Source organism: Chlorocebus sabaeus, chromosome 16 (genome assembly GCF_047675955.1).
Source record: "Chlorocebus sabaeus isolate Y175 chromosome 16, mChlSab1.0.hap1, whole genome shotgun sequence".
NCBI classification, from domain to species: domain Eukaryota; kingdom Metazoa; phylum Chordata; class Mammalia; order Primates; family Cercopithecidae; genus Chlorocebus; species Chlorocebus sabaeus.
Window position 1 is genome coordinate 68,561,692 of NC_132919.1, and position 25,043 is coordinate 68,586,734.

At 44.4% G+C, this 25,043-nt stretch overlaps 1 protein-coding gene across 7 annotated transcripts in view; it reads right to left on the reverse strand.

Annotated features, from left to right (window-relative positions):
* NBR1 (NBR1 autophagy cargo receptor) overlaps nt 1-25,043 on the reverse strand; it is a 60,266-nt gene that overhangs the window by 20,525 nt on the left and 14,698 nt on the right. For 2 of the 7 annotated variants that reach the window (XM_008012525.3, XM_037993861.2), the window contains exons 6-21: nt 24,649-24,843; nt 22,001-22,078; nt 21,318-21,532; nt 19,969-20,136; nt 19,173-19,382; nt 17,483-17,642; nt 17,098-17,388; nt 16,226-16,375; nt 15,683-15,758; nt 14,604-14,714; nt 14,187-14,351; nt 10,967-11,402; nt 9,782-9,876; nt 8,895-8,952; nt 7,824-7,929; nt 23-1,583 (exon numbers count right to left, since the gene is read on the reverse strand). In XM_008012525.3, the coding sequence (XP_008010716.3) occupies nt 1,410-1,583; nt 7,824-7,929; nt 8,895-8,952; nt 9,782-9,876; nt 10,967-11,402; nt 14,187-14,351; nt 14,604-14,714; nt 15,683-15,758; nt 16,226-16,375; nt 17,098-17,388; nt 17,483-17,642; nt 19,173-19,382; nt 19,969-20,136; nt 21,318-21,532; nt 22,001-22,078; nt 24,649-24,843 (2,688 nt within the window). In that variant the 3' untranslated portion in view covers nt 23-1,409. Of the gene's footprint in view, nt 1-22; nt 1,584-7,823; nt 7,930-8,894; nt 8,953-9,781; nt 9,877-10,966; nt 11,403-14,186; nt 14,352-14,603; nt 14,715-15,682; nt 15,759-16,225; nt 16,376-17,097; nt 17,389-17,482; nt 17,643-19,172; nt 19,383-19,968; nt 20,137-21,317; nt 21,533-22,000; nt 22,079-24,648; nt 24,844-25,043 lie in introns of those variants that run through there. The other 5 variants (XM_008012531.3, XM_008012530.3, XM_008012532.3 and 2 more) reach the window with 5 other exon arrangements.

Consider the following 25,043-nt stretch of genomic DNA (forward strand, 5'->3'; position numbering starts at 1 on the left):
AATAATGAACGGCCTGGTTGGCTTGCAGTTTGAATCCTGGTTTATTTAAGTAGCATTCAGGAGTTATACTGTAAATAAACATCATTATGGCTAATGACTAATTAAAATCACCATTCATTACAAATACCAACCAGGTTAGATAATACTATTTTAACTATCTTTTCCCCTTCGGTCTGGAGTTCATATTCTTCCTTTTCTGGAAGTCATTTTCATGGATAAAATATTTAGCATTTTTTGTTATCTCTTCCTTCACCAACTGTACTCAACTCCCTTCTGTAAACAGAGTGAGAACCTGGGTCCATGGACAAGCTCCTTCTCACTTATCTTGGGGTTAAACCAAAACTTTTTCAGCAACTTTGCCCCCATCCAAGTTTTGCACAATACCAGCTGCCTCTTCCTGTTCTAGGCTTTCTAGGGCTGGATACCTCTGAACGGACTTCAAGCATTAAAGAAGTCATCAGCATTTCCTATACCTCACACACACTCATTTGCCCACCCTGAACTTTACTGACATTAATTTAGGAGCCTGCCTTTTGCCTTTCACATGCTTCTATTTCCCCCACTGTACTGTAAAATAAGATCTGCCCTGACATTAAGAAAAAAGGTAACTGTTAAATTTACTTTTCCCTTTAAATAACAGAAGGATTTTTTCCTTTTCTACGAGATTAGCAAAATATTTCACACTACCTAAATTTTTTCCCTTAAATAAAAATGTATGCAAAATTACTATAATAGACATTGTTCAAAAGGTGCTGGTGGGTTTATCAGCACACTCTTCCTCCTTTCATTGAAATGCAGAGATTCCCTTGAAGTTGGGTACTCTTGAATGCACCACGGAATCTTTAGAAAGCAACAGTGCCAATTATTAAGTCTTGCAGGAAAATTACTTTCTCCTTGAGAGAGGAAGAGTAACAACATTTCTATCATGCTCTGGGTGTTACTTTAATGCCAAATAGCTATGAAGCTTGAGCTGGGTTACAGAAATTATGAGAATAATTCTTAAAAACAACTTACGAGGTTAATGTCTTTCAAAACCTGAAAATTAACAGATATCCCCATAAAAAATCCACATTAATCAAAGAAAAACACTCAACTTCAATAAAAGCAGAAAGAAAAATGGTTCTATATGAAGTTGAAGTTATACTTGTCAATGCACTAAAATAGTTTTATCCAAATCAATTGAAAAACTGTCTTCATACTATTCATCCAATGTCTAAAGTGAAAATTTAAATTCTGGTCTTTAACTTGCTCCCCAAAATACTATAACAGGTATTGTCTTGGTAACTCAACGATGGGCTCTACACAGATTCATCAGATTAAAAATAAGCAAGGGCTTCTACCCCATACCCCAATGACAGAATAAAGATCATCTCTGAGCAGCAGGCAGTTATTTAATACAAGGTCACTCCTCAATAGCGTTCGCTGTACCAGTCATTGTTGTTTATCTGAAGAAGTTCCGTTACAACCTGCAGGATATTGTAATTGTGTTTCTTCAGCAGCCGTAGGTTCAGCTGCCTGTCACAGAATCCCATTTCAAAGAGATGGGCCATCAGGGCTGCTGTCTGATCTTCAGAAACTATTGGCTGTGTAGAGACAAGCAAAGCAAAAAAAAAAAAAAAACTGTATAATTTAAATGTTTATTTTATACATTTGTATAATCTTGTAAGCATACTAGACTTTCCAGATTTATTCAAAGTACTAGGTAATTAGATTCAAGGCTATGGCACTCCTGTGTACTTGATACCAACGGTTCCGACTGGGAAGACCCTGTTTTAGATTAGTTATGTGTGTACTTGAAGGAGGAGAAAAGGGAAACCGGGGAGCTAATGAACTACTTAGAACTAGGAGAATGCTTCATGGGGAACTTTCAGGAAGAAGCATGTTTCAGCCAGATGAAGGAATGACAGCAAGTCCCGGAGACCCTGTGAACATAAATGTCATTGTGATGATGGGGCAAGTATGAGCAAGATAAAAGTGTTACTGAAAGATGCTATGGGAAATTTTGTCAGATATGCAGAGGAGCTGGACAAAAAAAAAAAAAAAAACCCTTGGGAAATTACAACCTGGGAAGGCTTCTTGATTTTTTCTCCTCCAAAAGAATAGGTAAGAAGGGCTGGGCGCGGTGGCTCACGCCTGTAATCCTAGCACTTTGGGAGGCCGAGGCAGGCAGATCACGAGGTCAGGAGATCGAGACCATCCTGGCTAACACGGTGAAACCCTGTCTCTACTAAAAATACAAAAAATTAGCCGGGCATGGTGGCAGGTGCCTGTATTCCCAGCTACTCGGAAGGCTGAGGCAGGAGAATGGCGTGAACCCGGGAAGTGGGGCTTGCAGTGAGCTGAGATTGTGCCACTGCACTCCAGCCTGGGCAACAGAGTGAGACTCTGTCTCAAAAAAAAAAAAAAAAAAAAAAAAAAAAGAATAGGTAAGAGGAATTTAACATTCATTCATTCAAGCCCTATGGTGGAAGCATTACCTTCCTAAATCCTTAAACGCTTGTTTTTTTGTTTGTTTTTGAGACAGGGTGTCACTCTGTTCCCCAGGCTGGTGTGCAGTGGTGTGAACACAGTTTATTACAGCCTCAACCTCCTGGGCTCAAATGAACCTCCTGCCTCAGCCTTCCAAGTAGCTGGGACCACTGGTCCGCGCTACCACACCTGGCAAATTTTTAAATTTTTTACTACAGATGAGGTCTGCCCTATGTTGCCCAGGCTGGTCTTGAACTTCTGGGCACAAGTGATCCTTGAACTCTGGTCTCCCAAAATGCTGGGATTATAGATGTGAGCCACCTTGCCTGGCCTCTGGTTCTGTTATCATAATTTCACAGACTGGGGATACTGAAGCTGTATAGCAGAAAGATTATTAACTTTGGAGACAGACAGGCTTAGACTCAAACCCTAATCTTCCATTTACTAACCAACTGTGCTATTGATTACTTTATGAACTGAAGATATATCATACCTCCTACTTTGCAGGGTTGTTGAGAAAGTATGTAAAGATGAGAACAGTATGCAAACATGTTAAGCATTTCCCTCCACACCTGATTCCACTGTTCCCTTCTACCTTCTTATTTCAGAATAGATTACCCATCCTCCTTTGCAGGTTAATGGAATGTACCTTGCATTGTATCTCATTACCTCTCACCACTTCAAAAATCTTTCTCCATCTCCAATCTGTCTCTCATCTTTATTGTTAACCTCTTTCATTACTAGCTTGCCCATCTCTAAAGTCTCACCCAACTTTAAAAATGTTTCCTCTTTTCTTATGTATCCTACCTTCTGCCTGCTGTAGCCTAGCTATTTCAAAGTGTGGCATACTTCCACTCTCAAATTCCTCACCACCGGTTCACATCTCTCTGTAGCATCTAACACTGTTGACCATGTCCTCCTTATTAAAACAACCTTCCCTAAGTTCCAGCATAGAACTCTCTCTTCATTTTCCCCCTAGTTCCCAGTTTTCTTTCAGAGTATTCCTTTCCCTGATCCTTAAAGGTTGCTTCTTGCTTTCCCCATTATTCCTGCAACACCTCATCCCATCAGATGGCTCCTGCTATAATCTGTAGGCAAGTGACTCTCAAGCCTGTATCACCAGGCCAAATCCCTCCCCTGTGATCTCGATGGATACAGCTGGCCTGCCATATCTGTGGGTTCCTCATCTATGGATCAATCAACTAAGAACTGAAAATACTTGGAGAGAAAAAAAGGAACACGGCCGGGCGCGGTGGCTCAAGCCTGTAATCCCAGCACTTTGGGAGGCCGAGACGGGTGGATCACGAGGTCAGGAGATCGAGACCATCCTGGCTAACCCGGTGAAACCCCGTCTCTACTAAAAAATACAAAAAACTAGCCGGGCGAGGTGGCGGGCGCCTGTAGTCCCAGCTACTCGGGAGGCTGAGGCAGGAGAATGGCTTAAACCCGGGAGGCGGAGCTTGCAGTGAGCTGAGATCCGGCCACTGCACTCCAGCCTGGGCGACAGAGCGAGACTCCGTCTCAAAAAAAAAAAAAAAAAAAAAAGAAAAAAAGGAACACATACAGACTTTTTTGTCATTATTCCCTAAACAATACAGTATAACAACTATTTATATAGCATTTACATTGTATTGGGTATTGTAAGTAATGTAGAGATGAAGTATATGAGATGGGCTGGATGCAGTGGCTCAAGCCTGTCATCCCAGTACTTTGGGAGGCTGAAGTGGGAGGATTGTTTTGAGGCCAGGAGTTAGTTGCCCTGGGCAACATAGTGAAACCCCATCTCTTCAAAAATATTTTTAAAAAACTAGCCAGGAATGGTGGTGCCCACCTGTAGTCCCTACTACTCAAGAGGCTGAGGTGAGAGGATTGCTTGAACCCAAGAGTTCTAGGCTGCACTCCAGCCTGGACGACACAGCAAGACCCTGTCTCTAAAAAACTAAAACTAAACAAGTAAGCAAGAAGATATGCCTAGGTTATATATAAATACTACACTATTTTATATAAGGAACTTAAGCATCTATGGATTTCAGTATCCCATGGAGGGTCCTGGAGTCAACCCCCATAGATACTGAGGGACAACTATATATCCAGCTGCACTCTGGATATCTTTACCTTTACCTGGATATGCCACAAACTCAACACTGTCCAGCAAAACTGACCTAGTTCTCTTCTGCTCAAATACATCCTTCCCAGCATGTCTTATCTTAATAAATGGTACTAAACCAGAAACTTGGGATTTATCCTTGACTTCCCCTACCCCGCCCCAAGATAGTGTCTGGCTTTGTTGCCCAGGCTGGAGTGCAATGGCATGATCTCAGCTCACTGCAACCTCTGCCTCTGGGGCTCAAGCTATTCTCCCACCTAAGTCCCCCAAGTAGCTGGGACTACAGGTGTGCACCACCAAGTGTGGCGAATTTTTTTGTATTTTTTGTAGAGATAGGGTTTCACTATGTTTCCCAGGCTGGTCTTGAACTCCTGAGCTCAAGTAATCTGCCCACCTTGGCCTCCCAAAGTGCTGAAATTACAGATGTGAGCCACTGTGCCTAGCCTATCCTTGACTTCTTTTTAGCCACTTAATCATCATCTCAAAGTTATGCCATTTTCATCTCTTAATTATCTTTTCTACCCTTCCTTTCCACCAACATGTGGATTCTCTTAGGGATTTCCTTTTTTTTGTTTTTTTTGAGATGGAGTCTCGCTCTGTCATCCAGACTGGAGTGCAGTGGCACAATCTCGGCTCACTGCAACCTCCGCCTCCCAGGTTCAAGCGATTCTCCTGTCTCAGCCTCCTGAGTAGCTTGGATTACAGGCAAGTCACCATGCCCAGCTAATTTTTGTATTTTTAGTAGAGATAGGGTTTCACTATGTGGGTCAGGCTGGTCTCGAACTCCTGACCTCATGATCCACCTGTCTCAGCCTCCCAAAGTGTTGGGATTACAAGTGTGAGCCACCACACCCGGCCTTTTTCTTTTTGAGACAGGGTCTCACTCTGTCGCCCATACTGGAGTTCAGTGGTGCGATCTCAGCTCACTGCAACCTCTGCCTCCCAGGCTGGAGTGATCCTCCCACCTCGGCCTCTTGAGTATGTGGGACCACAGGCGTATACCACCATGCCCAGCTAATTTTTTATAGTTTTAGTAGAGACAGGGTTTTGCCCTGTTGCCCAAGGTGGTCTTGAACTCCTGGACGCAAATAATGTACCCGCTTCGGCCTCCCAACCTGCTGGGATTACAGGTGTGAGCCACCAAGCCCAGCTGGTCTTTTTTCGTCACTCTTCTTCTCAGACCAGATTCACACTCCATGCTCACATTTCCAAGTCGTTTTTACTGGCTACACTGTCTATAATGATCCTTCTCTCCCTCTTTCCTGATGAACATTTACTCTGTCATTTAGGACTCAGTTCAGGCATCATTTACCAGAAAGCCTTAGTTGGGCACACCAGGCTGAAGTGTTTCATCTGTCTGATAGCACAGGCATAGTATCTTTTTTTTTTTTTTTTGAGATGGAGTCTCGCTCTGTTGCCCAGGCTGGAGTGCAGTGGCACGATCTCGGCTCACTGCAACCTCCACCTCCCAGGTTCAAGTGATTCTCCCGCCTCAGCCTCCCAAGTAGCTGAGATTACAGGCACATATCACTGTGCCCGGCTAATTTTTGTATTTTTAGTAGAGACGGGGTTTCATCATGTTGGCCAGGATGGTCTCGATCTCCTGACCTTGTGATCCGCCCGCTTCAGCCTTCCAAAGTGCTAGGATTACAGGCGTGAGCCACCGCGCCCGGCCAACATAGTATCTTTATGTACTTCATGTACTTTAAGTATTCATGCACCTCACTTGTTTCCCATAGTTTTTAGGCAAGACTCAGAGTCTTTTTTTTTTTTTTTTGAGACGGAGTCTCACTCTGGTCCCCCAGGCTGGAGTGCAATGGCACAATCTTGGCTCACCGCAACCTCCGCCTCCTGGGTTCAAGTGATTCTCCTGCCTTAGCCTCCTGAGTAGCTGGGATTACAGGCGCCTGCCACCGCGCCTGGCTAATTTTTGTATTTTTAGTAGAGACAGGGTTTCACCATGTTGGTCAGGCTGGTCTCAAACTCCTGACCTCAGGTGATCTGCCCGCCTCGGCCTCCCAAAGTGCTGGGATTAGAGGCTTGAGCCACCGCTCCTGGCCTGTTGTTGTTTTTTGAGACAGGGTCTCCCTCTGTCACCCAAGCTGGAGTGCAGTGGCTCCATTGTGGCTCACCATGGCAGCCTCAACCTCTTGGGCTCAAGTGATCCTCCCACCTTAGTTTCCCAAATAACTGGGACTACAGGTGCATGCCATCATACTTATCTTTTTCTTTTTTTGAGATGGAGTCTCACTCTGTCACCAGGCTGGAGTCACTGCAAGCTCTGACTCCCTGGATCAAGCAATTCTCCTGCCTCAGCCTCCTGAGTAGCTGGGATTACAGGCACGCGTCACCATGCCCAGCTAATTTTTGTATTTTTAGTACAGACAGTGTTTCACCATGTTGGCCAAGATGATCTCAATCTCCTGACCTCGTGATCTGCCCGCCTCGGCCTCCCAAAGTGCTGGGATTACAGGCATGAGCCACCGCACCTGGCCATACTTATCTAATTTTTGAATTTTTTGTAGAGATGGGGGTCTCACTATGTTGGCCAGGCTGGTCTCAAACTCCTGGGCTCAAGCAATCCTTCCACCTTGGCCTCCCAAAGTGCTAGGATTACAGGTAAAAGCCACCATACCAGGCCAAGAACTGGTGTTTTATTCATGCCATAGTGCCAACACCTGGAACAGCTTCTCTCTATAGAAAATATTAATAGATCATCAATAATAGATTCTTCTCTTTCTTTCCCGTAAGTAACTTGGCTAAAGTCATGTAGTTAGAAAGTGGCAGAGTTGGCCGGGTGTGGTGGCTCACGCCTGTAATCCCAGCACTTTGGGAGGCCGAGGCGGTCAGATCATGAGGTCAGGAGATTGAGACCATCCTGGCTAACACGGTGAAACACCGTCTCTACTAAAAAAATACAAAAAATTAGCCGGGTGTGGTGGCAGGCGCCTGTAGTCCCAACTACTTGGGAGGCTGAGGCAGGAGAATGGCGTGAACCAGGAGGCGGAGCTTACAGTAAGCTGAGATTGCGCCACTGCACTCCAGCCTGGGCGACAGAGCAAGACCGCGTCTCAAAAAAAAAAAAAAAAAAAAAAAGTGGCAGAGTTGTGTGTTAACCAAAGACTAAATCTAAAGCCTATGCCCTTTCCACAATGCCATGTTACTCTTCAACCCAGACAGATGTCACCACTTTCACTGGTGACATGGAGTTGAGATTCAGGAAAATAAAACACACACACACACTGACCTGTGCAGTGACGGGTGGCCCAGCAAACAGGGCCTTGTATGCAGAGGCAGCAACAGACAAAGCCCCCTTCACCAGTCCTCCAGCAATGCTGCTCTCATGATGGTGCCTATAGAAGAAAACCAAATTATCTCCCCAAAGAAACACAAATCACTACCTTTTTACAAGATAATCTGGGCTCTAATCCTTGAAAGAAAATAAGATTTCCTTAAGAGAGAAAAATCAGATGTAAAAAGAGAACACGATTGCTTTCATATCAGCTTTATAGCTACAGATCATGGTTTGATGGAGGGCCCAGCTCTACTGGTGCAAGATATGGGCACCGCAGGAAACGCACCACTCTGGTAACCATGACGGCTCTCACTCCTAGCTGAAAATTAATGTGATTGAGGACACACCAGGATATCAACAGTTTGTCTGCTCAGTTATTCTCTCAGAGAAAACACCTTGCAAAGGAAATGTGATTTTCTGGGCACTGGCCTAATATGAGTGGGAACAGAGAACCAGGTAGGTCCAAGAAAAAATTATTTAGATGTATACTGGGCTTAACCTCTCTACCTTTTCCCCGGTGCTAAGGGTGAGATAATTTGGGGACATTACTTTCTTGTCTGGAACATAAAACATTTTTTTTTTTTTCAGACGTCATTTCACTTGTCAGCCAGGCTGGAGTGCAATGGCGCGATCTAAGCTCAGTGCAACCGCCGCCTCCTGGGTTCAAGCAATTCTCCCGTCTCAGCTTACTGAGTAGCTGGAATTACAGGCACCCGCCACCATGCCTAGCTAATTTTTGTATTTTTAGTAGAGACGGGGTTTCGCTATGTTGGCCAGGCTGATCTCGAACTCCTGACCTCATGATCCACCTGCCTCGGCCTCTCAAATAGAACACTCTTAAACATCAGCTTTAGCCCTTTGTTCAGTGTTGCTCAAAGGCTTAAGAAGAAATAAGAACAAGAAGGAACGAGGTTCCCCTTCTCTGCCCTCTGAAGATGGGTATATGCTGTGAAGGGCTATTTTAAGCAGAAGGAATACTAGGATATCCACCTGCTTCTGAAAGAGACTGTACAAGGTTGTTACCTTGAGTGGTCATAGCTCTTCTGTCTGCTGTTTACAAGTCCTGATGAGCCTCTGGGCTCTAAAAGCAAAAGAGCTGTTGGTTAGATGCAGCATCCATAAGCACCTAGTGTTTCCTAACTCAAGCAAGGCTATTATTGAGGCAGGTGGCAATCTGATCAGTGTTTGTTTGTTTTTGTTTTTTTTTTTAAGTATTTGGGAAGTTTTAAGGGTAGTTTAAGTGATAAGGAGAAACTGTCCAGAAATGCAATGCAAGATGACTTTATTGAATCAGAAAAATCAACTCTATAATCCCAATGCACTGATATATTTTGTAGTAAGAAAACAGACTCACAGCCATTAGAAACCTGCTGAACTGCTAGTCAGGAAAGGTGGAGATGGAGCTGGAACCTAGATTAGTTTGGCACCAAAGCCTGTGTTCTTTCCACTGCCTCTATGAGGTCTAACAATATATTCAGTCAGAGAACAGAAATTAAGAGTATGCAGGAGGATCATGGAGAGTGAAGGGCAAGTTGTTTATTCTTTTTGTTTTTTGATGGAATCTCGCATTGTTGCCTGGGCTAGAGCAATGGTACAATCTCGGCTCACTCCAACCTCCGCCTCCAAGTAGCGGGGATTACAGGCACCCACAACCATGTCCGGCTAATTTTTGCTATTTTTTAGTAGAGACAGGGTTTCACTATGTTGGCCAGGCTGGTCTCAAACTCCTGACCTTGTGATCTGCCTGCCTTGGTCTCCCAAAGTGTTGGGATTACAGGTGTGAGCCACCATGCTCAGCCTGTGAAGGGCAAGTTTCTAAAAACCGCCAAGAATCACGAAGACAGAGAGGCTATTTATACCTGGTTTCCATTAGACAGGAACAGAGAAAAAGAGAAAAAGCTGATCATTACCTCCTCTGATCTGATCAGGGACTGAAGAAACTTCTGATACGGTAACTGGTAAATCCACTCCTGGGGAACCATGATGATGTACACAAGGAGGGCTCCTTTCAGAAAGACACAATATGGAAAGTAAATTGAAAAGACACTTACGGCATTAGTGGAGAAATAGTAAACACAGCACAGCAGTGCCAAATTCTCTACAGAGGCTTCACATTTCTGATCCAAATCACATGTCTGGATTTAGGGTTCCGTCATAAGGGCTACATTGTACCCCGTTTTCCTCTTTAGCCACAGCCAAGCTAGAAATGTTAGCTTCAGTCTGTTCATGTCCCTACCTACATCAAGTGGTGTCAATAAATGGAAATGTCTAGCTTTTGGGGAGAATGGTTTACATTATAGGCAAGGCTCCAGCATTTTCCCTACTATTAGGACAAGAATGATTCAGATAGATTCACCAGGGAATTGAAAACAATTTGTTTGGTTTTTTAGTGTTTTTTCCCATAATGGATTTAACTTCCTAATTATAGCTGTTTGGGTGGAGTTTTTGCTGCCTTTACTGAAGAGTCAATAAAACAAGGAGGGAAGGTCCAGGGATGTTAGTGTTTACAAACTGGCCCTCAGCCAGGCATAGTGGCTCACATCTGTAATCCCAGCATTTTGGGAGACCCAGGTGGGTGGATTGCTTGAGGATGGAGTTCACGACCAGCCTGGGCACGTGGCAAAACCCCACTTCTATAATAAATACAAAAATTAGCTGGGTATCATGGCCCATGCCTATAGTCCCAGCTACTCAGGGGGCTGAGGTGGGAGGATTGCTTGAGCCTCAGAGGCAGAGGTGGCAGTGAGCCAAGATTGTGCCACAGAACTCCAGTCTGGGCAACAGTGAGACCCTGTCTCAAAAACAACAACAACAACAAAACAAACAAAAAACAAAACCAGCTCTCAGTAATCAAAATATAAGCAGACAGACTATACTCAGATAATTTAAGGCCAACTAAAACAAATATTTCTTTAAATCCAGAATCCACAAATACTGGGAAATACAACCTTTATTCATCTAAATTCAGACTTTACTATGGAAAATAGTCTCTTCCCATACTGAGGAAAAAACAGGTTTTTGAGATCAGGTTGGTTCCTCTCACTCTTTATTTCACCTCTGAAGAACACCCCAGCTGAGGGGGCTGTGAGTGGTACCTGGGCAGTGGCGGTGGAAGCTCCACTACCTCTGGGATTAGGGGCACTGTTTCCAGAGTCTGTGAGGTCGTGAGGATGTCACTTATGCTGTGCTCCTGTGGCTGGTTCTCCCCTCCAGGAAGTCTCTCCCCAGCCTCAGCTGGTTCCTGCCCAGCCTCAACCCCAGGCTCGCCTTCAGCACCTCGCTCCAGGCCTGGCTGTGAGAGTGCAGAGCTGTACATGGAATCCCCCAGGGGGCGGCTGGTATCAAAGCATTCAGGCAGGATGATGATGTAATCCTCTGAGGAAGCAGAGGACTGACTCTGAACTTCATCTTTGAGCTCCTCCTCCTCCTCCTCTTCCTCCTCCTCCTCCATGACAGCTTCTTCCTCAGTGATATGGACAATCTCCTCCCTCTCATCTCCAAGTGGTCCTTCTTCAGGCAAGGCAAATTTCACTAAAGGATGAAAGCAACCAATTTTAAGGTGGAAGCTAAAAGCAGGCCTAAGTACTATCCTTACTTGGTAAAGCCTTGTGGATCATGAGATAGAATTATGAAAGCCAGAGGAGAGGGAAGAACTAGCGAGAAGGGCTGGTTCTGGAACTATGACCACATTCTAAGGTTGAAGACTATGCAAAACAAAATAGAATCAAAGCTCACAGAAACAAGGTAGGCAGAAACACCCAGGCTTCCAAAAAGTTCTATGAATCACAAAAGCAGGCAGCTCCATCCCTTCCCTTTTCCTTTTCATGTGATGGTTAATACACTGAGGTAGAGTTTAAACCAAAATGGATACACTAACTAACAACGCTATAAAAAGAGAAAAAGTTAGGAGACAAGTATTACAGGATTACATGCCTATTCTCCTCCTCTTCTTTACAAAGATGATGCAATCATGGGAGAAAACTGGCCAATCATGTTTGAGGGGGTAAGAAAGGGTATAAAAAAGCTACCCAGGGCCGGGCGTGGTGGCTCATGCTTGTAATCCCAGCACTTTGGGAGGCCGAGGTGGGCGGATCACGAGGTTGGAAGATCAAGGCCATCCTGGCTAACATGTTGAAATCCCATCTCTACTAAAAATACAAAAAAATTAGCCGGGTGTGGTGGCAGGCACCTGTAGTCCCAGCTACTCGGCTGGCTGAGGCAGGAGGATGGCGTGAACCTGGGAAGTGGAGGTTGTAGTCAGCCGAGATTGCGACGCTGCACTCTAGCCTGGGTGACAGAGAGACTCTGTCTCAAAAAAAAAAAAAAAAAAAGCTATCCAGGCCAGGTGTGGTGGCTTATGCCTAAAATTCCAGCACCTGGGGAGGCCAAGGTGGGCAGACTGCTTGAGCTCAGGAGTTCGGGACCAGCCTGGGCAACATGGCGAAATACCATCTTTACAAAAAAAAAAAAAATTTAGCTCAGTGTGGTGGCATGTGGCTGTGGTCCCAGTTGCTTGGGAAACTGAGGTGGGGGGAGCCCAGAATGTTGTGGCTATAATAAGCCATAAACTTGCTACCCGCACTTCAGCCTGGGTGAGAGTGAGACTTTATCTCAAAAAAAAAAAAAAAAAAAAAAAAAATTACCCATAAATCCTATCAGAAAAACAGCTGTGAATATTTTGGTATTGTCTTTCCAGACCTTTTTGTTATGTATTTGTACACACATGTGGAAAAAAATATAAAGATATGCACAATTGATTGATTGCTTGATTGACTGATTAATTTGAGACACAGTCTCACTCTGTTGCCCAGGCTGAAGTGCAACGGCTTCATCTTGGTTCAATGCAAGCTCCGCCTCCCGCGTTCACGCCATTCTCCTGCCTCAGCCTCCTGATTAGGTGGGACTACAGGCACCTGCCACCACGCCTGGCTTATTTTTTGTATTTTTAGTAGAGACAGGGTTTCACTGTGTTAGTCAGGATGGTCTCGATCTCCGGACCTTGTGATCCGCCCACCTCAGCCTCCCAAAGTGCTGGGATCACAGGCATGAGCCACTGTCTTACTATTATTTTTTTAGATGGAGTCTCGCTCTGTCACCCAGGCTGGAGTGCAGTGGCACAATCTCGGTTCACTGCAACCTCTGCTTCCCGGGTTCAAACAATTCTCCTGCCTCAGCCTCTTGAGTAGCTGGATCACAGGTACACGCCACCACGCCCAGCTAATTTTTGTATTTTTAGTAGAGATGGGGTTTCACCCTTTTGGTCAGGCTGGTCTTGAACTCCTGAGCTCGTGATCTGCCCAACTCGGCCTCCCAAAGTGCTGGGATTACAGGCGTGAGCCACTGCGCCTGGCCTTACATGTATATTTTAAACAAAAGTAAGATAAATAATATTTAAAGATATAGGTCAAATTTCATTATAATAGATAAAGAGAGTCTCCAATATTATTTTGACACAGTATTATTTGAATTTTTGGATACTTCTTAAAATATATGCTCTTGGTTCTATTTCATACCTAGAAGTTTCTGTTATAAAGGTATTTATTCCTTTTTCTTTTTTTTTGAGATGGAGTTTCACTCTTGTTGCCCAGGCTGGAGTACAACTGCGCAATCTCAGCTAACCACAGCCTTTGCCTCCTGGGTTAAAGTGATTCTCCTGCCTCAGCCTCCCGAGTACCTGGGATTACAGGCATGTAATCCCCGGCATGTAGCCACCACGCCCGGCTAATTTTTTGTATTTTTAGTAGAGATGGGGTTTCTCCATGTTGGTCAGGCTGGTCTCGAACTCCTGACCTCAGATGATCCACCCACCTCAGCCTCCTAAAAGTGCTGGGATTACAAGCGTGAGCCACTGTGCCCGGCCTATAAAGGCATTTATTACAGCAGAATTTAACCTTGAGAAACTTTGTTTGGTACTCCTGTTTCTATCCACTGTTTCTGGGACTGCTGCCCTTGGAGAAAGCAGACAACTCAGCTACCCAGAGGGGTCTTTGCTAAGGAGCTCTGTCAAATTACAGGAAGATTCCTTACTGCAGAATCCAGGCAGCACAACTGGCTGCTATTCCACTGTGGAGTGCAGCTGTAATTCTGCCCGAGAAGACAGAAAAAGGAGTATGGTGGCTTCTTTGCTCCTGATGCTCTAATCAGAACAGTCAGGTAGCATATGTAGAGTCTAAAGACACAAACAAGATCACAATTTCTAACAAAGATTCACTCTCCTTTCACTCTCAGTGAAGAAGAGTACATCTAACTCATCAAGTCTGGCAGTCATGATTCAGGTGTCACCCTGCTAGGTGGGGGAAATGCAAGGACACTCACTCTGCAAGGATTTCTGTCTGCAAGGAGGGTTGTGGTCTGGGGCAGCATCCAAGGTAAGGGATCGGATTACTGTCTCACACACAAACTGGGTCCCACTCAGGTCTTCTTCTGCTTCCTCCACAGAAGCAATGTTCTGACTCTTTCTCTTTACTGACACTGTAGAATCTGAAAGACATATGAACCTTGTCTGCACTTAGTGTTTAAAGTGCTGAGGAATGTTCACCAGTCATTACCCATGCTAAAACTAAACCAAAGAATAGCTGCTATCTGTGCCACGTGAAGGTGAGGCAAAACATGAGATGCTATAGAAAGAAAGCCCATTTACATGCTAAGTAAGGTCAGTAGGGGATAGCTGTAAAATAGAGTATGGTATGGAAAGGAAGGATGTAAATACTTTACAAATATTTAATCCCTTACCAGGAAGTGCTTTAAATCCTGTCCCTTCACTCTCTTCCTCTATCTGCCCCAAGCCTGGCTTCTCTATTAAAGGACTGTCATGTGGCAGAGGAGACATGCAGGGAGTCATATCTGGAGAATGAAGAGAGGAACGATCAATCAAGAGAAAGCATCATATCATCAATAGTCAGTGTCCAGAAGTAGCACTTAGCAGGCTTCTTGCCTCCTGCAGAACTAAAATAAACCAAGATATGCTTTGAGATCTCTTACAGAAAATTTCTCCAGACCAATAAGTATGCAGAATATCTCAGATCAATCAATGCAGAAAGAATCACAGTTATTTAGCCTGGAAAGCTGTGGCCAAGATACAAAACCATGAATATAAAGGAACAAAAGGACAAAATGTCTAGAGAAAAAAAGAGAAGAGGATTCCTTTACAGTGGAAAAGCCTTGCACAAACTTGTATCATTGCTTCTTTTTTTTTTTTTTTTGAAATGGAGTCTTGCTCTGTCACCCAGGCTAGAATGCAGTGGCAAGATCTCGGCTCACTGCAACCTCTGCCTCCTGGGTTCACGCAACTCTCTGCCTCAGCCTCCCGAGTAGCTGGGATTATAGGCACCTGCCACCATGCCCAGCTAATTTTTGTTATTTTTAGTAGAGATGGGGTTTCACTATCTTGGCCAGGCTGGTCTTGAACTTCTGACCTTGTGATCCACCCGCCTTGGCCTCCCAAAGTGCTGGGATTATAGGTGTGAGCCACCGTGCCTGGCCATGCCCAACTAATTCTTAAAAGTAATTTTTGTAGAGATGGGGGTTTCACCATGTTGCCCAGGCTGGTCTCAAACCCTGGCCTCAAGTGATCCTCCTGCCCTGGCCTCCCAAAGAGCTGGGATTATAGACACCAGCCACCATGCCCAGCATATTGTTGCTTTTGAGAAAGGACAGGAAAGAAGGAAAACGGATCCATGATTGCTGCTTTACTGTCCTACTGAGGGAGAATTCCTTGCCATTTCCTCAGAATAAAACACTACCAGCGTCTAGGCTGTGGTATTGTGTGCCTATTAGTAAGATGAACAAGATGAAATGAGTGGCATTCTTACCCACAGGGGTGTTATGGGGCACTCTCTCCAACTCTTGAACAATGTTTATATCCAACAGCTCAAACGACAGCAGGTCCTATAAAAAAAGACAGACAATGTTAGGCTGTTTGGAGTGCATGCTGGAGCCACGTCTTGATGGGATCTGTAGACCATTTCCACATCGTCTTGTATTCAACTCTGTTCAAATTCATGCCTGTCTCCAGACAAGTGAAAAAGGAAGAGTTAAATAGGAATTAGGTGTTGAAATAACCAAATGGCAGGAAAGAGAAAATGCAGCAGGTAAAAAGGAGAATCAGCTAGGCCAAAGTGAAGAGGCCACTAAAGGGAGTTTGTGGGGAAGTACAGGATTGAGTTCCCAATTCAAAGAGGAAACATCTAGTTTACAAATTTGCTTCCATGGGTGATCTCCTTCCCATTAAATATACCGGACTAGATCAAAGTGGGCATATCTCTGATTTCCTGATTACCGCCTATGGCTCTACCACCTTCTCTCCTGTGCTCTCTCCCTCTGTCCCTTGCCCTTCAAAGTGCTGAATCTTCCACCTGGGCAGTCAGAAGATCCACAGATGGGATGTAGAGCTCCCTCTCACTGGTAACATTTTTTGCCTTCTGTGGGATACAGGCTGCTGTCCCTTCTGTCTGCTCAGTCACTTCACCAAGTTGTCTTTCTTCTTTAGCCAGAAGAAAAGCTTCCTATAGAGACAAACCATTGAGACAAATTTTAGGCCTTCAACAGAACTGAAGAGGCAGGCTGACAATGCCCCCAAAAATAAAAACGCTGCTGTACCTCTATATCTTAAAAAACTTAAGAAATGTTTTTGATATATTTTTACAGTTATAGAAAAGCTGTAAAAACAGCAGAGAGAATTCACTTTCACCCAGCTTCCCCTAATGACAACAACTTACATTAACTATAATAGTCAAAACCAGAAAATTAACATTGGGTAACTTTAAGCAGTAAACACTCTGCCCCACTAATACAGAGAAATTGCATTAAAAAACTGTGCACTAAGTAGCAACCAGGGCAAGACTTCATTAGTATTTAGGAAACACACACACAGTATTTCAGGAGAGATGGATATTAAGGAGAAAAGCTATCAGTTCAGCAGTTCCACAGGCCAGGCCAGGCCAGGTGCCCCTTCTTCCCTTGAGCAGCCAACATTACAAAGAGGTACAAAAGTATTCAGGGACTGCCTGTGGCAAGACCCTAAAGACACTAAAACAAAGACACTAAAATAAACACCCTAAGGAAGAGGCCAAATATCAGCACAGAAATGTGTTGGGGGCAGGGGGAGATGCTAACCTTTCAAGGTTTCTGGAAAACAACTAGCTATGAGTGGGTTCTTTTAGTTTTAGCCATGTCCTTTCTAACTATGATCTGGATACTGGGCCAAAGCCTGTCAGTCAAGGCTCACCTCTTGCTGGCAGGTGAGATCATCAGCTTTCCTTGAGCTGATCATGCCCTTTTCAATGTTATCAGGGCTCTCTTCGGAGGGGAAAGGATCCACTATGATACTGCACCAGACTCGAGGCCCAAATTGCTGGCCTTTGTGAGAAAGACGCCAATGGGAAGTATACGTTCCCTCCAAGGCTGGGGCAATGAACTCCACAGATACAACTCCCACATGGCCGGCCTTGAGGCAAGGAACCAAAACATCCTTCTTTTCTGTGGAAGCCAAAGTCAGGTTTCCCCACATAAACTTGAGCTGAAAAGAACAGTAAGAGGAGAAAGCAAGCTTGTCAGCTGAGGACTCTGCCACTTCAAATCACCTCATCTTCACATTTTGTGGGAAAAATTACCTTTGTGTCTGCACTCCACTTCACATTTCCTGTATTCTTCATCCTCCAGTGTTTGATAAACTTGGTTCCTGGCTGAAGGTGAGTCCCATCAGGCAAATTCTCATCCACAAATGCTGCACTGAGCATTGGCATAACGGGGGTACAGGGTTGCAAAGGGAGCCTGAATAGAAATTCAGATGCTTAGTCACTTGCTGTTGGGTGTGAAGTCTTCAGAATATCTCACACTGGCTTGAGAGTCTGGCTGTGACTCTTGAAAATGCACTAACCCATTTGCCTTAAAAATAATACTAATATTACTAGTATAGGACCACATATCATAAACAATAAATTTTCTGACAAACTTAAAACAATAAAACAAAACAGAGGATAGGTCTCACTCCTGAGCTAAAAAAGTCACGGTAAGAGTAATTAAAAGGGCCCATAAATACAACACCTAGAGAGTCAGGCTTTTAAAACATTTGTTCCTTTTGCTTCAATTCCAGACTGCCTCCAATGAAGAGAGGGACCCCACCATTCTGAACATTAGTGGTTTCTATCTTTCTGAAGAAGGAAACAAAACAAGTGTCAAAAATAACTACCAAATGTGGCCGGGCGTGGTGGCTCACGCCTGTAATCCCAGCACTTTGGGAGGTCAAGGCGGGCGGATCACGATATCAGGAGATCGAGACCATCCTGGCTAACACGGTGAAACCCTGTCTCTACTAAAAAATACAAAAAAATTAGCTGGGCATGGTGGCGGGCACCTGTAGACCCAGCTACTTGGGAGGCTGAGGCAGGAGAATGGTGTGAACACAGGAGGTGGAGCTTGCAGTGAGCCGAGATCGTGCCACTGCCCTCCAGTCTGGGCGACAGTATGAGACTCCGAGACTCTGTCTCCAAAAAAAAAAAAAAAAACAAACAAACAACTACCAAACCACCCTTTAATAATACTAATACCAGACCAGGCACAGTGGCTCACGCCTGTAATCTCAGCACTTTGGGAGGCCAAGGCGGGTGGATCCTGAGGTCAGGAATTCGAGGACAGTCTGACCAACATGGTGAAACCCTGTCTCTATTGAAAAAAATACAAAAATTAGCCAGGCATGGTGGCATGCGCCTGTAACCCTAGCTACTCAGGAGGCTGAGGCAGGAGAATCACTTGAACCCGGGAGGCGGAGGTTGCAGTGAGCCGAGATCACGCCACTGCACTCCACCCTGGGTGACAGAGCGAGACTCCGTCTCAAAAAAAAAAAAAAAAGCCGGCGCAGTGGCTCACGCCTGTAATCCCAGCACCTTGAGAGGCCAAGGCGGGTGGATCACAAGGTCAGGAGATCAGGACCATCCTGGCTAACACGGTGAAACCCTATCTCTACTAAAAATACAAAAAATTAGCCAGGTGTGGTGGCAGGCGCTTATAGTCCCAGCTACTCGGGAGGCTGAGGCAGGAGAATGGCGTGAATCCAGAAGGCAGAGCTTGCAGTGAGCCAAGATCATGCCACTGCACTCCAGCCTGGGCAACAGAGAGAGACTCCGTCTCAAAAAACAAAAACAAACAAAAAAGCCAATAACAAAAAAACTAAGACCAGATAATGGGAATTTTTAAGGATTTGGGTGTTAAGGGCTACCAATAAATAAGACGGAAGTTGGTTGAAGTTCCAGTTTCAGAGAGCTGGGCCTAAAGTTTTGGCTCCCACCCCAGCCCTGGGCTTACATCAGGGTATTAGACTGGAGCAAGCTCTCAGGTCGGCCTAAAGGAGACTTGGGGCTCTGGAGTCCATGGATTGAATTCCACAGGTGAATTTTCCTATGGAGTTTAAGTTGCTTTTTAAGTTCCTTGACCTCTGCTTTACGTTGTTTCTTCTCAGCTCGCAATCTTTGCTTTTCTGCTTTAAGAAAGTTCTTATCAACCTGTTTCTGGAGCCTGTGAGATAATAAAAGCAAGTCTTAAAAGAAAGTCACAAATAAATTCTGAAGCTACGTGGAGCCAATTGCAATCTCCATCAGTGTCAGCTTCTAGTTTAATTTCTTTTTTTGTTTCAGAATCAGGGTCTCACTCTGTCACGTAGGCTGGAGTACAGTGGTATAATCATGGCTCCCTTCTACCTCATATTCCTGGGCTCAAGCAATCTGCTCACCTCAGACTCCCAAGTAGCTGAAACTATAGGTATGCACCACCATGCCTGGCTAATTTAAATAATTTTTTTTGTAGAGGCGGAATCTTGCTATGTTGCCCAGGCTGGTCTATATATTTGGCTTCAAGCGATCCTCCCACCTTGGCCCCTCAAGTTGCTGATAAAACAGTTATGGGCCATTGTGCCCAGCTTAGTTTCTTAATTTCTTTTTATAGTTATTATTTCTATTTCATTAACTTTGGATAACTGTCTTCATTATTGCACATCAACTGAAAATGAGCAGAACTAAGGAGACTATCTGCAGTTTTGTGATTCACACCTTGTCACCAGAACCAAGAAGTCAGAGAATAAGCATCTCCAAGTAGAGGGTTTTACCTGACTTGTTCCAGAGCAGCAGGAAGACGAGGAGTAGAGTATTTTGAGTGAGAGAATGGTTCAGAGGAGCCCACAACAGGTCTCCGCAACTTCAGCAGGACATGGTTAGTGTCGTGGCTATATGGCCCTGCTTCACAATCTTCACAGATATTGTAAGATGGGCATAGGCTGTGGGTAAAGAATGGCACAATACACAAGGGCAGAATAGGAAGTACCTGGGGTAGTGAGATATAAGACCATACTTCTATGTTTGCTCCAGTACCAACTAGCTGGTAACCTGAGCATGTCATCTGACTATGCCATGCCTCAATTTTCCTCATTAATAAAATGAGGATTGCCAGGCGCGGTGGCTCACGCCTGTAATCCCAGCACTTTGGGAGGCCGAGGTGGGCGGATCACAAGGTCAGGAGATCGAGACCACAGTGAAACCCCGTCTCTACTAAAAATACAAAAAATGAGCCGGGTGCGGTGGCGGGTGCCTGTAGTCCCAGCTACTCGGGAGGCTGAGGCAGGAGAACGGCGTGAACCCGGGAGGCGGAGCTTGCAGTGAGCCGAGATCGCGCCACTGCACTCCAGCCTGGGAGACAGAGCGAGACTCCGTCTCACAAAATAAATAAATAAATAAATAAATAAATAAATAAATAAACAAATAAAATGAGGATAACAACACTTAACCCATATCCATTTTAAAGGAAAATCTATGGGAGGAAGGTAAGATGTGAAAGTATATGGGGCCAGGCACAGTGGCTCATGTCTATAATCCCAGCACTTTGGGAGGCCATGGAGAGGAGGATCATTTGAGTCCAGGAGTTTGAGACCAGCCTGGGCAATATAGGGAGACCCCATCTCTAAAAAAAAATTTTTAAAAATATGAGGCAGGAATGGTGGTCCATGTCTGCAGCCCCAGCTACTTAGCAGGCTGAAGTGGGAGGATTGTCTGAGCGTGGGAGGGTGAGGTTGCAGTGAACCGTGATTGCACCCTATACTCCAGCCTGGGTGACAGAGACGCTGTCACCAGAAAAAAAAAAAGAAAAAGAAAAAGAAAAAAGAAAACAAAAAGGCATTTGGAATAACCGAGGAACTACCCTTAGTGATCTAATTTTGTGTGCTCAGGGGAACATAATTTTGCCTGGCTTTGCTAATCCAAATGCACGTTTGAACAAAAAAATCTGAATAGCACAACCCACAAAGCATGTGGGTGAAGAGTAGCTTGTGCTTCCAACTCACAGCTATGACATCTAATGCTCAGAAACAGGGCACAATCAATTTCCCTTTACCTACACAGAAAGCCAGGGAGATAAATGCTGTAAGGTCTATCACTAGCTAGCTACTCCCAAGCAACTGCTTACCTACACTGGTAGCGGACACCAACAATCCTTCTTTGGCAGTTGTTGCAAGCAATATGCCAGCTGAACTGGTTTTCTGGCAAAAACAATGTTTCCTCTGAAGTAGGCATTGAGACTTCTGAGGGACAAGAACCCAAAGATGGGTTCTGGAGGACAAGCTTTTCATGTAATTTCTGTTCAAGCTTCTCAACCGTTTCTTTAACCACTTGTTCTCTGAACTAGAATATGGAGCAGAAGGTGGGGAAAAAACTCAGTTCCAATACTGGAAAAAAGTGTGAAGATATCAATAGATCTGAAACCTAACTGTCTCTGGTATAACACAAAAACACAACAAACAACTGCTACTGAATAGACAGAAACATAGCAAAAGGTCTTTTCCTTCTAGAGCCAAACTGGTTCGAAGAAAATATCAAAAAATCCTTTTGATAAGTAAATTTCTAACTTTTTCTCAAGCAGAGATTTGTCCCTCTCCCTTACATGCTTAGAATTAGACTCCCTCTTTTTCTGGCACTTCACTGCAAAGGTTAGAGCTTTCTAGACTGGAACGGTTCTAAGTTTGGAAATTATAAGCTACCACTCTTCACGTGTACCAGAGGCAGCAGCCATCTGGGTTCAGTTTTCTATTTCTTCCACATTCCACCTGTGCCAACACCGCAGTTAAAACCTAAGCGAGAGAGAACACTCACTGTCTCCAGGTAGCTTGTGAACCAGTCTGGGGGCTTGTCTTGAGGCTGGTCTGTGTCACATGGAGCAAGTGGCAATGACTGGGAGAAAACACAAGCCGAGATGTTAGAGGTTACTTTTTCTATTTAAAATACTTTTCCCTGAGTGTATTATTTTGAGGCTTCTTTTGTGAAATCATACAAGTATATAATTTTTTAAAAAGTCACAGTATGAAGGCGTACTAAAGGAAAACAAAGTCTCCAGCCTGCTCCCCTTCTACAGAAGTAAAGTATTACCAGTTTCAAAAGTCAGAGATAGAGAGGAACACAATAATTCCCAAATCTCTGATAAATATGCAAATCTTACAACAAAGACAATGAGAAATAAATCTAGAAAGTGGATAGACTGAAACAGGCAATGGGGAAAGGATTCCCTATTTAATAAATGGTGTTGGGAAAACTGGCTAGCCATAAGCAGAAAAATGAAACTGGACCACTTCCTTACACCTTATACAAAAATTAACTCAAGATGGATTAAAGACTTAAACATAAGATCTAAAACCATAAAAACCCTAGAAGAAAATCTAGGCAATATCATTCAGGACATAGACAGGGGCAAAGACTTCATGACTAAAACACCAAAAGCAATGACAACAAAAGCCAAAATTGACAAATGGGATCTAATTAAACTCAAGAGCTTCTGCACAGCAAAAGAAACTACCATCAGAGTGAACAGGCAACCTATAGAATGGGAGAAAATTTTTATAATCTATCCATCTGACAAAGGGCTAATATCCAGCATCTATAAGGAACTTAAACAAATTTACAAGAAAAAAACGACCCCATCAAAAAGTGGGTAAAGGACCACTTTTTTTGAACAGTCTCAAAAGAAGACATTTATGAGGCCAACAAACCTATGAAAAAAAGCTCATCATCACTGGTCATTAGAGAAATGCAATGAGATACCATCTCAAGCCAGTTAGAATGGCAATCATTAAAAAGTCAGGAAACAGGGCTGGGCATGGTTGCTCACGCCTGTCATCCCAGCACTTTGGGAGGCTGAGGAGGGTGGATCACAAGGTCAGGAGTTCGAGACCAGTCTGACCAACATACTGAAACCCTGTCACTACTAAAAATACAAAAAATTCGCCAGGTGTGGTGGTGTGCGCCTGTAATCCCAGCAACTCGGGAGGCTGAGGCAGGAGAATCGCGTGAATCCGGGAGGTGGAGGGTGCAGCGAGCCGAGATCGCGCCATTGCACTCCAGCCAGGGCGACAGTGCAAGACTCTGACTCAAAAAAAAAGAAAAGGCCAGGCGCGGTGGCTCAAGCCTGTAATCCCAGCACTTTGGGAGGCCAAGACGGGCAGATCACGAGGTCAGGAGATCGAGACCATCCTGGCTAACACAGTGAAACCCCGTCTCTACTAAAAAATACAAAAAACCAGCCGGGCGAGGTGGCGGGCACCTGTAGTCCCAGCTACTCGGGAGGCTGAGGCAGGAGAATGGTGTGAACCCGGGAGGCGGAGCTTGCAGTGAGCTGAGATCCAGCCACTGCACTCCAGCCTGGGCGACAGAGCGAGACTCCGTCTCAAAAAAAAAAAAAGAAAAAAAAAAGAAAAAAAAAAGTCAGGAAACAATAGATGCTGGAGAGGATGTGGAGAAACTGAACGCTTTTACACTGTTGGTGGGGGTGTAAATTATTTCAACCATTGTTGAAGACAGTGTGGCGATTCCTCAAGGATCCAGAACCAGAAATACCATTTGACCCAGCAATCCCATTACTGGGTATATACCCAAAGCGTTAAAAATCATTCTGCTATAAAGCCACATGCAAACATACGTTTATTGCAGCACTATTCACAATAGCAAAGACTTGGAACCAACCCAAATGCCTATTAATGATAGACTGGATAAAGACAATGAGGCACATATACACTGTGGGATACTATGCAGCCATAAAAAAGGGTAAGTTCTTGTCTTTTGCAGGGACACAGATGAAGCTGGAAACCATCATTCTCAGCAAACTAACTCAGGAATAGAAAACCAAACACAGCATGTTCTCACTCATAAGTGGGAGTTGAACAATGAGAACACATGGACACAGGGAGAGGAACATCACATGGGGCCTGTCGGAGGGTGGGATGGTAGGGGAGGGATAGCATTAGGAGAAATACCTAAGGTAGATGATGGGTTGATGGGTGCAGCAAACCACCATGGCTCGTGTATACCTATGTAACAAACCTGCACATTCTGCACATGTATCTCAGAACTTAAAGTATAATAAAAAGGGCCGGGCGCGGTGGCTCACACCTGTAATCTCAGCACTTTGGGAGGCCAAGGCCGGCAGATCACGAGGTCAGGAGATCGAGACCATCCTGGCGAACATGGTGAAACCCTGTCTCTACTAAAAATACAAAAAAATTAGCCGGGCATGGTGGCGGGCGCCTGTAGTCCCAGATTCTCGGGAGGCTGAGGCAGGAGAATGGCATGAACCCGAGAGGCAGCGGAGCTTGCAGTGAGCCAAGATCGTGCCACTGCACTTCAGCCTGGGTGAGACAGCGAGACTCCGTCTCAAAAAAAAAAAAAATAAATAAATAAAATAAAGAAACCTATTCAGCTTTATTTAAAAAAAAAGAAAAGATATTGGATAGACTGGGCCATACCCTTCATACCTGCACTGCAGGATCCTCTGGGGTCTTCATGTCTGATCCCAAGACTCTCACCAGTGAAGAGTAATGTGCAAGTGGCTTCTTCCCTGCCCTGGCAGCTAGTCGTTTTGCTCCTACAACTGGGGGCGGGGCTTCATCAACAACGTGGTGCCCTTCATGGACTTGCATCTGCAGTTGGTTTCCCTGTTTAACTGCCATCTAAGAGCATACATTATGAAACAAAAACATACGACGTGATTCTCCTCTCCTAAATAACATTTCAAAGACATCAAAACAGAAGAATGTGGTAAATTATGCTAGAAAATACTAGGATTTGTGTTTGCTTTATTAAATCCAACAACAAATATAATGTTTACACTCAATTTGCTATTTCTTTGCTAAGAATGTTAACTAGAAAT